Here is a 15648-nt window from a genome sequence, read left to right as displayed (position 1 = left end):
GTCAAACATTTCTAAAACAAATCTGTAATTGTTTAAAGATTACCTCGGATAATGTCTGATCGTATACTGATTCTAACCAGCTGAGTTAAAACAGAGCACGGTGTTTTGCTGGATTATGCAAATATAATTAAGTCATAATTAAATTAGCTATTTAATTAATAAGTAAATATGTCAGCTTCAAATCCAATGTACAAATATCGCATTTCCAAATCATTTGGAAAAACGCGAATTGAGCCAATTCAGCCCATATAGTTTCGCATTATCTGCTTATTTCAGTGTCAGCCTTGGGCTAATGGGCACCTTTGTACCTCTTTTACATTTCAAAGACTTACTCCAGAGATGCTTGTGTAGCGTAATGGAGTGCTGCGCTGCTGGAGGTGCCACTTTTTGAATAAGTCTTGAATATGATTTATATGAAATTTGAAAGGAAGTTACAAAATCACACCAAAAACTAAACATAAACAATGATTACACTGAATTTTTTAAACTTCATATTTTTTGGCAAACATTTTTCCATGTCACTGAGGCAAAGATATTCCATTTTGGGGCTTGAAACATTGTTCAATTTTGGGCACCTCAATTACACACTTTTACTCATGCAACAATATGCTATGATCCCAAACTTGGCAATGGGTAAAAATGGCTGCAGAAATCCGACAGTAGCCAAACTTTTACTAATCAGTTATGAGGACCCAATAGCCAATGTTGCAACAACAGAGTTAATCTGCTCCCAAATCCTTGCTACAACGACTGAAGTCAATGTTTGAGATTGGTAAGACAAAAGAAATCATCAAAAGTAAAGAGTGGCTGCTTACATGACTGATCTGAGGAGATGCTATGTGGAACAAGAACAAAGTCATCTGTGTCACATGAAGAGTTCTTACTGCCACTGCTGGCAGAGTCTTTAGAAACCTGCAGATAATTAGGCGGACCCAGAGGAGGAGAAGACAGAGCATCTTCCTGTATACGTTGCATATCTGGTAACGACTGAAAACAAAAGAGGTTGCATTATTGTAGCTATATCAGAACACATTATGTTCTGTCTCTATAGTCGTGGAGCTGCACTAAAAAATTACAAATTACACCTTGTTCTGTTAATTCTGCCAGATTTCTTCTTGAACACAAAACAGTTTTAGATTGGTTTATGCTTAAAAGAGTGCTCTTTAGGGAACTGTTACAGTGCTTGTGTACAAGATTGGAATGGTCAATTTGCTCTGCGATTCTTTTAAAATTCCTGCACAACTAAAATGTTGAATAATCTCTGGAAAGCAAAGGCTTGTTAAGGCACCAAAATACATAATCACTGAAGTATGTCTGTTCAGGTGAATATAAAAGATCCCGTGTATGACACTATTTTGAAGACAGCAGGTGAGTCATATGTCCTGGCCAATATTTATTCTTCAAACAAAATCATAATAAAAACCGATTATCTGGAAATCATCACATTGCTGCTTGGGGGAACTTGAGAAATGCAAATTAGCTGTCCCTATGTCAACATTACTTTATAATACGATGGGTTCTAAAGCAGTTTGTGACATCCAGCGTTCATGAGAAGCATTTTATAAATCAAGTCTTTTTGTTTGGATTCTTGAAATTCATTCTCAGTACAGAAAAAAGGATGTTGGACCACTCACACTTGGATTGCTTATTCTGAAGGGTTCAGCCCGAGTTAACACAAAAGCCGACACTACATAGTGTACCGACCTCGGATGGAAGAATGGACTTTAAATTGGCTACTAAACCAAAACATCCCACGACAAAAGATGGTATCACTTATTATTTACTAAATACAAGTGGAGGTCCAAAATCTTGTACGTTCAGAACCAAGACAATACTAAATTTCAGACATCCAATCAGTATAGTAACTGCAGCTAATTAAGACCCTGAATAATAAAAGCATTAAATGAAAACATATCCTGAAACAGTTATATACCCTGAAACCAATATCAGACTATGAACCTCAACAGACCCTACAACTGAATCAGCACATTGTTAAAAGTGTTCAGCTTACAGATAGCCAGATTTTGGGCATTGCTCCTGTACTCAACAAGTGACTGATTTGGATAGATACTATAAATATATTTTGATCACTTACCATTTTTATGTTACCTAGTCACGTTTGGTAGCCCTAACAAACACAATCCTTTCAGATAATCCAAAGCGCTTGGAAAACTGTGAACCAGACGTATCAAGTTGGAGTGTGACAATTACTACTGACTAATCTGAGCTTGTCCATGGAAATTGTGCACAGAAGCAAAAATAATTCTGTTTTAAGGTTTAAAAGATATTGCTACAAACCATCATGGGTATGGTAGCAACATAGTTAATGATTTGAGTCCAATATGACACTTCTTTGGAGCCGAAGAATCACATGGACTTGAAAGTTGAAATATTAATTTGGTTCCTTTCTCCACAGCTGTTGCCAGACCTGATGGGTTTCTGCAGTACTTTGTTCAAAACTCTGCAAACTGGCTGCCAAAAAAAAAGGTAGTTCTGATGCACCACAACGTGGGCTTTTGGTAACAATACTAATAAAATAGAGATCAGTCTGCCCACATTAATACATAAAAAAAAAGTTGCGGTTGCATATGTGGGCTAAATGTACAGCTAGCTTTGATACAGGATTGCAAACTTAGCTGGAATTGGTGTTGGAGTGAATCAGAATTACGTGTGTTATCAAAATAGTGTTGAGCTAATTTCTCTATAAGCAATTAAGACTGCAAAATGGAGCCAGGAAGTTGAAGCTTCCACTCAGCAGAATGAGGATGTAAGAGACCGATTTGAATAAAGAGACACCACTTTATTCAACACAAAGAGTGATGACTGACTGATCATCATTGCCAAAGAGACTCAGCAACAAATCACTGCTCATTTTAATTCTCAAGTCAGATAGGTGGAGTCTGATTGGTCAGTACATTGCCATGGGGATGCAGCAAAGTTTGGCTCCACAACAATTTTTGTTTATAAGTCTGGATTATTTAATAAAAGATTCCCAATAGCAGAATGACATTGAATGGTGGATGTATTTGCAAGCATAGGTTGGACGAGCATGAGAAACATGCTGCTTGCTACAAATGGTTAATGGGTCATGTTGTTTTGATATGGTCTGCCAGTCTACATACCTGGCATCACACTGGCACTCAAATTCATATTACATTACTCATTGTGCGATCAGTAAACGAAACCTCATGGCTTGACAGCACCATCCTGTAAAACTCTCAAAAATTTGAAGAACGGGTGAAGCAAGCTGTCTCAAGCTTTGCTGATGCAGTAAATGTTAGGGGTTAAGTACTTCCACCATTAGGTGTAATTCGACTATTGGAAATAATTTATTAAATAAGCCAGATTGTGCTGAGAGTTGCATCAGAAACCAATTGTCAGTTGGGCACACAGTGAGATATATATGTAGAAGCTACATATGTAAGTACACAGGACCCTTGTATGAAGGCAAGTTATATTTGCACATACATTGCACCCCTTTTTAAAAAGACAACAGTAACTACTGCTGCAGAATATCCACGCCAACAATGACCCAGTCAATCAGCACATTCTTCTCATGCTGTATAAAGTGTGTATTCTTTTCCCTTAAATCGGTTTCTTATATCCTCGCTGTGATGAATGTGAGAGGAAAGCTTCAACTGTTTGACTCCTTTTAGCAATATTTAAGTTCTATACTGCCAAGTATTTATTCAATAAATTGAAAGCACTAACAACTCTGCTACAGGATTTGATCTTTTTGTGCAAGTCAAGGTCAACATACGTTCCTGATATTAAATGGCTATCCTTTGACCTGAAATGAACATCAGTCTTGCTGAATTAAACATAAAATATATGAAAACAAGAAGTCTTTACAGCAGTTTCAAATTATCCATTCAGCAATGATTATCAATTAATGAAATTGGTCAAGTTAATTCATCATTTAACCTCAATGGCAGTATTTTAGTCAGTGGAATAAATAATTTGTCATTGAAACAGGCTTACTTACAGGAGGAGAGGCAAAATGACAAGATGGAGAGCTGCCACAAGAACTACCAGAAACAGAACCAGGGCACGTGGGTACAGGCACAGGGCATGCTGTGATAGAAATCATTCCAATTGGTTAGATTTGAGTATCATATTTTATTAGTCATTCTAATGCAAAGTCATAATCTAATTGATCAATTGTATTTCAAGCACTGCCCCTATCATTAAACCATGTCCTGATTTAAACAACTCAAAAGATGGTGGGATGAAAACAGTGCAAGGGCAATTTCCATAACATCATCTTCCATTTCCCTTGGTGCCATTGTGCAAAGTGGAAGAGTGAAGCTTGAATAAAAACTTCCATAGTGACAAGAGACAACAACAACAGGCTGTTATTTTCCGCTTGCAACAGAAAAATACCATTTAAGTCATGGATCTGTACCAGGAAATGCTGTCTTCCACCAACTTCAGTCCCTCCCAATCTACTGGCATTAATTACTTTTGTTTTATTGGAAAGCTAATTTACACTTCACTTTAAACGAAGAACATAAGTTAAAAAAGAAATATTAGTCGCAGAAATCAAGTCTGAAAAGGTTTGCTTAATTTTACAATGATATTCAAGAGTTTACTTGTTTATTTGCTTTTAGGGTTTAAAGGTCGGTTAAAGAGTATGCTTATTTTAGTCACCAATTTGAGTGCAATACAATGTCAGGTGTCAAAATAGCAATGTCAACCAATACAATGGCCAAAAAGCTATTCACTTAAGTTGAATGTTAAGCGAGTAAAAACCTTTCTTTCGAACAAAATGTCTGTTGCCAACACTGAAATGTGCAACGACAGGTAATGGAAAGAGGAAACCAGTCTATAAACTGGCAAAGGCCACAAATATACTTCAAGATACTCCATTGTACAAACATTACTTGCAAAACCAATTGGACTGTTATGAGCATATACAAATTGCATCTACTTTCCTATATTGCTCCTTTCCTCCAAACTACATATTCCCAAAAATAAATCTTTCACAGAACATCCAGACAGGACCAGGATCCTGATTGATAGTTATGCAACATGGGAGGTACAAAGATATATTCAGGGCAATTAGCCACAGAAACAGATTAAAGAGATATTTTAAAGGAAGCAGGGAAGGGGTGTGACTGAGGAAAATATATTAACATATCCAATACAGTGAGCTGGATTAAATTTACACACCCTTTGGAGATTAAATGACATTGAATCAATGCAATTTTAATTTCCATTAAAAAGAGCTTCATGTAAACATTACATTCAGCAGTATTATAATCAGGTGAGGAAGATGGTGGTGCAGTGGCAATGTTACTGAACTCATAACCAGAGGATCACGATAATCATCTGCGGATATGGGTTCAAATCACACCAAAGTAGTTGATGGAGTGTAAGTTTAACTAATAATGATTGGCCTCAGTAATGGTGGCCTTGAAAGGTCACTGACTGATGTAAAAACCCATCTGGTTCACTCAGGAAAAATTGCCAAATTTTGTCTGTATGTGATCCCAGACCCACCAAAATGTGGCTCACTCTTGACTGCCCTCTGAAGAGCTCTGGCACGCAATCATTTCAAAAACAGTGAGAATGGACAACAGATACTGGCCTGCCAGCAGTGCCCAACATCCCATGAAGGAATGCAACTAACTTTAAACATTTGTTCTGGTAGACAGTAGTTATGTCAAGGGGGTGAATCTACTAACTGCATATAGGAGATAGTAAACTGATAGAAGTAAGAGTTTCTCCCTGTGTTGCCAAAGTAGAAATTATAAAGACAGACATTAAATGTTGGCCTTAGAAGCCAAAATGAAAAGGTGATTGCAGCAATTTCTCTACAATTTAGCAAAGACCACTAACAAAAAAACAAAACCATTGACTTACATTTTTTGACTGACAATGTTTGATCCATGAAAGGATGGTTAAAGAATGTTTCTGAAAAAACAAAAATTCAGCTTATTTTATTTGTTGAAACTGCAGGTGGTTTAGAGCTGCCGCTGAACATTCCGCACATTCCAGAGAACAAATATTACAAGCCACAAAAATATCTGTCATATGTCTCAGAGATATTGCAAACATATTTATTTTCCAACAGAAACAATGAATTTTAAACTCCACATTCAATACTTCATTGTTCAGAAATGTATAGGCACAGAATAATTTCCAACATAACTAGTGTTTGGAGACAAACTAAATAATCATTTGGGATTAAAATATATAATTCAAAAGTATACTGTTAATTTCTGTCGTACAGCATCAATGTGAACAATAAAATCCGTCACAATTATGACTTTGTGTTTGCACTCCAGTATTGATAGACATTAGCATTCCCCCCGAGGGATTATTTTGCCAACCGGAGTCAGCTTCTCAAGGAATGCGATATTATACTTGTGTGGGTGGACTCCTTCTCTGCATTACCCAAGTGGATCTATAAGCAGATTACAGTAAATGCAATGATGCCATTCCTGGGTGGGTCTCTCCACAAGTGGGTGGCACAGTGGTTAGCACTGCTGCCTCACAGCACCAGAGACCCGGGTTCAATTCCTGCCTCAGGTGACTGTGTGGAGTTTACACATTCTCCTCGTATCTGCGTGGGTTTCCTCTGGGTGCTCTGGTTTCCTCCCACAGTTAGGTGAATTGGCCATACTAGTGTTAGTGAAAGGGTAAACGTAGGGGAATGGGGCTGGATGGGTTGTGCTTCGGCGGGTCGGTGTAAACTTGTTGAGCCGAAGGGCCTGTTTTTGCCCACTGTAAGTAATCTAAAAACCTTGGAGGGGTGAAAATAATTCTGGAAGTGGGAAGAAAATTATGTTCTTTTACAATAAATATGCATTTCTAAAGTTTAGTGAGAGATGCAAGTGTATAATACATTAGCATTTGGGAATTTGAACTTTCAAAGTAGAGCTGAAAGAGATGTGTGGTTTCAATTCTACGAAGGTAAATTGATTTTGAGAGGATATAAAATCATTTGGAACAGTGAACTAAAGACAATTTCCAAGAAGACATGTGACTTAAGTTATGTACCAAGAAAGATACAAAGGTACAATCAATGCAATTAGCCATAGAAACAGATTATAAAGAACTATTTAAAAATAAGCAGGGAAGGGGTGTGGCTGAGGAAAATATATTAACATATCCAACACAGTGAGCTGGATTAAATTTAAATATCCTTTGAGATTAAATGACATTGAATCAATGCAATTTTAATTTCCATTAAAAAGAGCTTCATGTAAACATTACATTCAGCAGTATTATAATCAGGTGAGGAAGATGGTGGTGCAGTGGCAATGTTACTGAACTCATAACCAGAGGATCACAATAATCTGTGGATATGGGTTCAAATCACACCAAAGTAGCTGATGGAGTTAATAACAATTAGCCTCAGTGATGTGATATTAACCAATCAAGTGTCTACAACGCTGAATCTTAGAACACAGTCTTATAATAGAGACAACTGATCAGGACCACTAGATTTTTCAATTCAGAACAATATTTTCAGTTTGGGAGAACAACTTACCCTCACAGAAGGGCACATTAGTTTTGTTAAGGCTCCAGGCTGAGAGAGTTGGTATAAATTTTCAAGCGGTAAAAACTGAAAAGAAGTTTTTAGGCCATCAGAGCAGAAAAATAATTCAGGCCCTCAAAACTGGAAAGGTTCAGTTAAGAAAGAAATTAAAGAACTAAGCTGGAATGAAACTTTGCTAGCACTGGCCATCTGTAAATCATGTAAAACAGGAGTTGGGAGGTCATGTTGCAGCTGTACAGGACATTGGTTAGACCACTATTGGAATATTGCGTGCAATTCTGGTCTCCTTCCTATCGGAAAGATGTTGTGAAACTTGAAAGGGTTCAGAAAAGATTTACAAGGATGTTGCCAAGGTTGGAGGATCTGAGCTACAGGGAGTGGCTGAACAGGCTGGGGCTGTTTTCCCTGGAGCGTCGGAGGCTGAGGGGTGACCTTATAGAGGTTTACAAAATTATGAGGGGCATGGATAGGATAAATAGACAAAGTCATTTCCCTGGGGTCAGGGAGTCCAGAACTACAGGGCATTGGTTTAGGGTGAGAGGGGAAAGATATAAAAAGAGACCTAAAGGACAACTTTTTCACGCAGAGGGTGGTATGTGTATGGAAGGAGCTGCCAGAGGATGTGGTGGAGGCTGGTACAATTGCAACATTTCAGAGGCATTTGGATGGGTATATGAATAGGAAGGGTTTGGAGGGATATGGGCCAGGTGCTGGTAGGTGGGACTAGATTGGGTTGGGATATCTGGTCGGCATGGATGGGTTGGAGTGAAGGGTCCGTTTCCATGCTGTACATCTCTATGACTCTTATGTTGTGGCTGTACAGGACATTGGTTAGGCCACATTTGGAATATTGTGTGTAGTTCTGGTCTCACCCCTATAGGAAGGGTGTTATGAAACTTGAAAGGGTTCAGAAAGTATTTACAAGGATGCTGCCATAGTTGGAGGGTTTGGGTTATAGGAAGAGGCTGAATAGACTGGGGCAGTTTACCCTGGAAAGGTCAGAGGCTGAGGGGTGTCCTTATGGAGGTTTATAAAATCATGAGGGCCATGGATAGGGTGATGAGCCAAGACTTTTCCCAGGATCGGGGAGTTCAAAACTAGCAGGCACAGGCAAAAGGGGAAAGACTTAAAATGGGCCTATGGAACAATGTTTCCACGCAGAGGATGGAGTGTGTATGGAATGAGCTGCCAGCGGAAGTGGTAGAGACCAGTAAAATTACAAGATTTAAAAAGCATCTGGATAGGTAATGGAATAGGAAGGGTTTAGAGAAATATGGACCAAGGGTGGGAAATGGGAATAGATTAATGTCGGATATCTGGCCGGCACCATTTTGGACCGAAGGGTCAGTTTCTGTGCTGTACATGTCTGTGACTATTATATTGAGTCATCTTGAAAGTCCAGCCAATGCTGCAAAGACATTTCTCGGAACAGAAGACATAACTGGATCATGTGAAATCTTTGACTAAGGCTAACCTGAAAATGTTAGTAGATTGGTTAGAGGTAGAAATAAAAGCAAGATCACGTAAAGATGAGCCTTTAAAATCACTCAAAGTGATTTGCTAGTACTTGATTTTAAAAAGCGGGGACCCTGAAATGGAGATTCGCTGCTCGAATTAGCTAAGATTTGGTCAGAAATGAAAAAAACTTAAGTTAGAGAAAACAGAGTATGAGAAATAAAAATCTTCAATTGGGGCAAAAAGAGAAAAGAGCAATGAAAAGTATATGGAAAGAAAGACAAGTAATTTGAATGGAAAAAAGGTACCTTTTACGATTTGAAAGCTGTGATGATTTCCATGCCAAGTTTAGCAGCATTGAAATATGAGAAGCCATTTTAACTGACTGTTAATATCTGTGACATTAGTGCTAGCACAGTGTTCTTACAGAAAGACAAGATGGGGATTGAATGGACAGTCATTTTTCCATAAAATTAAATGCATGAGAGTAGAAATACTCAACTGTGGAGAAAGAAACACCAAGCTTAGCTTGGCTCCATATCAATGTGAAGTTTGCACATCTAACAAATCTGAAGAGATTGTTTTTTATACAGACCAGAAACCTTTGTTTATTTGGAGAGATTCCAGTATAAAATTATAAATGACTAGTTTGTTGAAGTTTAATACAACATACAATTTAATGCTACCATACAACTTACAGGTGATTCACATAAAATAGCACAGTTTGTCAAAAGAAATATTATGAAAACAACTAATGTGGTCAAAATAGTTGGATGGAGTAGAACTTCAGAATTCTTTAAAAAATTATTACTATATTATTGTTAAATCTGTATTATTACTGTTAATGTAAAGTAGAAAATGATCAGGAAGAATTTTGATAGAAAAGAAATGCCCCTTCAATAAACCTTTTCATTTTTCCTTTGAGGGCAAAATACGTAAATAGGATAAAGGTGCAAAATATACATCTTTTGAGAATTTAGATTTCAAGGTAGTAATGAATTAGATGCGCAGTTTCAACTCTGTGAAAGTACTTTTTTAAAAAAATGTCAGAAAGCTGTGTGGAATACTGAACTAAAGACATCACTTCCAGAAGGAACGAGACTCGTTAAATATCCCTGAGATGTTGGTTGAAGTATTTACAATGCACAGTCTCATGACATAGAGAAAACAGATAGAGTTTACAATTCAGAATTAGGTTTTTAGTTCAGAGGAAACAGTACACCCTAGGCAAAGTGGTTGTGTGAAGCCTCAAAAGAATGAGAGATTGGTATTTCAATCTATCAAAAATAAAACACCATTTAAGCCAACAGAACCAGCTCTAGACCAACATAACTGAAAAGGAATCTAGGCCCTCAGAATTTTAAACAGGGGTCAAGGCCATCAAAACTGGAAGAGTCAGTAATTAACCAAATACAGCAAGTATTGTTTTAACTAACACCTAATAAACTAGCAAAAATGTTACCCCTGAAATACCGGCAGTTTGCTATATTATTACAATGTCCAAGTAGTTAGTTAAGGATGTGACTGAGAAGGCTGTCTGCCTAAAGTTTTGTTTACGTTATTATTTAAGTGATTTCTGCTGAGTTACATGTATACCCCTGCATTACGTTTTTATTACTTGGCGTATGTTTTTACATTGCTTAAGAGGTCCAGATAATCAATCGGAATATTTGATCAATTGGCACATTTGTGGTCCCAAGGGTGTCAGCTAATAAAAAGCTTGCTGCACTTCACAATGACTCAGTATCTTGAAAAGATATTGGTGGGGAGAAGACTGAAACTTTGTTTTGCTGGTTATGTTAATCTTTTTCAAACTATAACATATAAAACAGCCCTTTTTAAAAAATCTTTTGTGCAATAAAGTTGTGTTATTTTGTTTAAAAACACTGTTAGCGTTGTGAATACGTTCAGCTATTAACCACCACAGTAACAAACTGCAAATTTGACTAATCAAGTCAGGTTTCATTCTGGAATCTGATTTGTCCAGTATCATGAGTAGCTGGATTCTAAGTGCATGAACCACACTTCATGATGTACCACACGATGTTAATTTGATAGAACTTTCACCTCCAAACTATCTAGGGTTTTAACCTCCCAAGATGCTCCAGTCTCCTTTATAAATTCCTTTCAGAACTACCTACAGACAGATCTTTCATCACCTGGCCTTACATCTCATGTGACTTGAAAAATAAATTTTGCTTGATAAAGCCTCTTAGGAAGTTTAACTATGCTAAATTTGTCACATGAATGCTCACTTTTAATATTAGGACATGTAACCAAAAGCTTGGTTAAACAGTTACATTTTAAGTAATATCTTAATAGAAAGTTGGAGAAAAGACAGAGGTTTAGAATGGGAAATCCAAAGTTTATGGACCACACGGCTAAAAGCTTGTCTACTAATGCTGGTGCAATGACTATTGGTAGTGCATATGAGACCAGAATTGGGAGGAGTTCAGAGATCTGAGAGTTGTGGAGGTAAAGGAGATTACAAAGTTGGGACCGGCAAGAACTATGGAGCAACCTGCAGCAGTCATGAGATATTGAAGTTGACGCATGGCTGAATCAGGAGCCATTTTAGGCCAGCAAACAACAGAAGATCAGTGAACAGGATTTTGTGCAAGCTGAAATATGAGCAGCATTGCTTTGGGTGGGGTCAAGTGAAGCCAGCATGATAGCACTAGAACAGTCACGTGCACAGATTTGAAAAAAAAAAGCACTTTGGCCTAACTCAGCAGCAGATGGGCTGAGGCGAAGGTAATTACAGCTCAATGCAGATATAAAACCGATCATAGCATGTTAAATAAGGGAAATAAAACAAATAACTCACCAAAATCCATTCGGTCTTTCTGGTTTCTCTGAAGCAAGCCAAGCAATAGGCCACCCAGGTGACTGGAAGTTTCGCTCGGGATGCTGTTTAATAAATGCGGTGCCATCACCGGTACAAGTCAAAACACAAAGCGGCAATGAAAGACAGAATAATAAAAACCAAGCTTTAATACTAAGGTGAGAAAAATAAAGCATGACTGAAGCTCATCAAAATACATGGACTTGCTGCATATTCTCTGGTCTATTTGCCCAGTTTATTAGTCAATAATTCAAAATTTTGCTTTCTCCATATTTACTAAGTTGACATTCCTTGGCATTAGTAAATCAACACATGAAACTGCAATAATTTCCAGTCAAAAGTAGTCAGGGTAAGTGATAGGATTGAAGGGTCTACACTTGGCATCAATGGCCTATGGTTCCATGTGAGAAGTTTAGCTTCAAACCACAGATCTGTCTAAAATCTGGTCCAAATTAGCAAGCTTGTTTGGAAAGATATCAAGAGGGCAGATGATACGGGAAATCAGAAAACAATTCAGCACTTCGGCATAGTGTACGCTTCTCAAGTCAGAGTTAGGTATGTTATTAAAGTTATAGAGAAAGAATTCTCACCACACATGCAGCAGTTTTATAACAGATCCATTAGTGTCAGTAGCAACAATGCACAAAATGCAAGGATTCAATTTCTAAGCTCCAACACCTTAAGCAAATTGCTTAAAAGGACAATAATGCAATAATAAAATAACTCCTATTTGCTGCATATATACAATGTAATTCTGAGCTTGACAATACTAAATTAACAGCAGCAATCTCAAAACATGATGATCTAAAATGTTTCTTTCTTACAACATCTTTCTTTTTTGACAGTTCAAGAACTGAATTGTATATTCTGAGCAACAGTCCTGGACACAAAAATCGACTAACTCTTGATGTTAAAATGTGGGACAGCATTTGATGTGATCTATATGGACTTTAAACAAGGCTCTTGCTAAGCTTCCTCACGGCAAACTAGTCAAGAAAGAACCCAAGGGATCCAGGTTTGACCAAGTAGGTAAACACTCACTTGGGCACTAAAGTCTTGTTCTTTTCATAGAAGAGCCTTAAATCTTGTGGGCTGTTAGCCTACAACAAAAAGAGATTTCAAATATAAATTAGATGTTGGCCCAGTTACTTGAGAGAACAATAGTCATTCAGAAATTGCCATGTGGGTGTAAGCATTAAGTCAAATGTCACACATTTCAAATTCTATATTCTAAAACACTGAACTGTAGAGACATTGCAAAGATAAAGACAGTCATTAGTTCAGTGAACGTGACCTAATTCTGATGTCATAATAAACTTATGAATGTTAATGTTGAGGCTGGTGCATGGATTTTTTTTAAACAGAATGTTTTCCTTATTATGTGTGCATGGCAATCTGTAACATTCAACCTTTCTAATGGATCCTGAAGATTACATCCATGTGGACAAGTACATTGCTAAAAGTATCTCATACAATCCATGTTATACAGGATTCAAAATTTAGAACAACTTGCATACATCCAAGAAGCAAAGTTCTTCAAAGAGAAAGAAATTAGAAAAATCAAGATAAGCATGTGTACGAATTCTATTAAAATATTATTTCTGCTCTCAATCCCTAAAAGCTATACCCACCTAATTAACTCCATATGCAAGGTTGTTTGCCAAAAGCTTAGGATACACTTGTTTACCTGTCAGCTTGGTAAGTGCAATTGTAGTATTAACAAATGAATTTCAATACAGTTTAATCTCGACCAACTTCACTGCAAATATCCAATTCTCTCAGGACAAAGCGTTGTGAAGTATTATTTATGTAAATGTGTAAAACTACATAATATTCCTCGAACAAAAACAGAAATTGCTGGAGAAACTCAGCAAGTCTAGGAGCATTTCTGCAGAGAAAGCAGAGCCAACATTTTGACGTGACGAGTACCCCTTCTTCAGAACATATTTCTCTTCTTAATTTGTACAACCTTGAGTCTGTTTTCATACCTATGTCCATTATATTGCTGCACCATTTGAATATAATAAAACCAAATTATCTCAGGATTTACCTTTGATTATTCTGTTTTAAAAAAAAATTCACTCAACATCTACCTGGAAAGGAGGCCTTCCAACAAGACACTGAAAGATTACTGTGCCTATACTCCAGAGGTCTGCCTTGGCATCATAATGTTGCGACATAATGACCTCAGGTGCCTGAAACCAAAAATAAAACCAACAGTACAATAGAAGATAAAGCCATTAAGTTTTACTTCAGTCCCCAATGTAGTTTTATTTATGTCTTTAAAATGCGCGGTATAGTTTCACACTCTTCAATTATTTTCATCCCCCAGATCACCTGGTCTCTGGCAGTTGGAGACAGAACATATCACCGAAAATATGTTGGGACCCTTTAGGATGCCCAGATGCACCGACTCCGTGAGAAACTCCCAGGAATTTTAAGCTTTCAGTGAGCAATCTCTCAGCTAATTGTGACCCTATGCAAGAGAGACTGAGGCAGAGAGAGAGAGTGTGACGGTGCTCCTTCTTTAATAAGGTTATGCTGCCCTTGGCTTTGTTTCAGAAATGTCGTAAAAGCAGCAATTCCAAAATGTCTGGCTTGGATGGGATTTAGAGCCTATTTGACAGTAACTAACAAAGGCTTTCACGTATTTAACAAGAAACACTTGTACAATGAAAGAGGAGCGACCAATTCTGCCAGCTCAGCTTTTCTCTGGTTGAGTTTGGTTTTTAAGCAGTCTGGCTGTTCCTTGAAAGCAGGCAGTTTGAGGCTGGTGATCCAAGGAAGAGCTCCATGGAAGAAGGTGTTCCATACTGCCATCTCTCTCTCCTGTAAAATCCAGTGTTTGATTTTTCCCTTTTGTGCCAAAGAGCGTATATGGGGATTGCAAGTATTTGAAACAGCATCATTAAGTTGGGATGAGATGTTGGGGTTTGGATAGGATAAGTTACTCGTTGTTCTATTCTCTTTTGTTTGTGCTTCATTTGGTACTTTTGCGAATAAACTCTACTTTGTTTAAAACTAAGTGGTTTGAGCAGCTGCAACCCTCCTACATACAACTAGCAACATTAGTGCGTGTGTGTGTGTATACACGTACACGTACGTACAGAGAGGGGGAGCCGACAGAAGTCGGGGGAGAGCTGGGAGAATGGTGGTTTTGGCGGAGGGGGGGCAGCAGAGGGCAACAGAGTTGAGGAGAACATGATGGAAAACTAAGACAAGCTATCAAAAATGCAGCTTTATTATAAATTTATAGTGTTCAAATTGGGTTTACTATATATTAACCCCCTCATTTTCTTGCTTTCTGTGTCTAGATATGCAAAACAGTATTCTAATCAAGGAGTTTGTAAGACCCATACAGATTTAATTTGACTTCAACCTTGTCCACCATATAAATTTGCTTATTTGCCTTCCTACACCTATGACGAGTGGTAAAGGACTCTGGGTCTATACTCAAAGGAGTTTAGAGGGATGTGGGGGGTGTCTCATTGAAACTTACAGAATACGGAAAGACCTGCACACAATGGCTGTGGAGATGATATTTCCACGAGTAGGAGAGACCAAAATCTGAGGGCACAGCCTCGGAGTGAACTGAGATGAGGATGAATTTTTCAGGCAGAAGGTAGTGAATCTGTGGCAGCCATTGCCACAGAGGGCTGTGGAGGCCAAGTCATTGAGTGCATTCGAGACAGAGAGAGGTTCTTGATTAGGATGGAGACCAAGGGTTACGTGGAGAAAACAGGCAAATGGGGTTCAGAAACAAATCAGCCATGACTGAATGGCAGACCAGACTTGATGGGCTGAATGGCCTAATTTTGCTTCCATATCATGGTCATCAACC

The 15648-nt window shown here is 37.9% G+C and overlaps 1 protein-coding gene across 2 annotated transcripts in view; it reads right to left on the bottom strand.

The window, feature by feature from the left end:
• ulk2 (unc-51 like autophagy activating kinase 2) overlaps positions 1-15648 on the bottom strand; it is a 114296-nt gene that overhangs the window by 39771 nt on the left and 58877 nt on the right. For both annotated transcript variants that reach the window (XM_060848390.1, XM_060848391.1), the window contains exons 8-13: positions 13901-14002; positions 12849-12907; positions 11790-11872; positions 5866-5916; positions 3986-4074; positions 816-987 (exon numbers count right to left, since the gene is read on the bottom strand). In XM_060848390.1, the coding sequence (XP_060704373.1) occupies positions 816-987; positions 3986-4074; positions 5866-5916; positions 11790-11872; positions 12849-12907; positions 13901-14002 (556 nt within the window). The remainder of the gene's footprint in view (positions 1-815; positions 988-3985; positions 4075-5865; positions 5917-11789; positions 11873-12848; positions 12908-13900; positions 14003-15648) is intronic.

The sequence above is a fragment of the Hemiscyllium ocellatum genome, chromosome 31 (assembly GCF_020745735.1).
Source record: "Hemiscyllium ocellatum isolate sHemOce1 chromosome 31, sHemOce1.pat.X.cur, whole genome shotgun sequence".
Classification (NCBI taxonomy): Eukaryota; Metazoa; Chordata; class Chondrichthyes; order Orectolobiformes; family Hemiscylliidae; genus Hemiscyllium; species Hemiscyllium ocellatum.
Note: the sequence above shows the minus strand (reverse complement) of the source record. Positions and strands in the feature narration are given on the sequence as shown.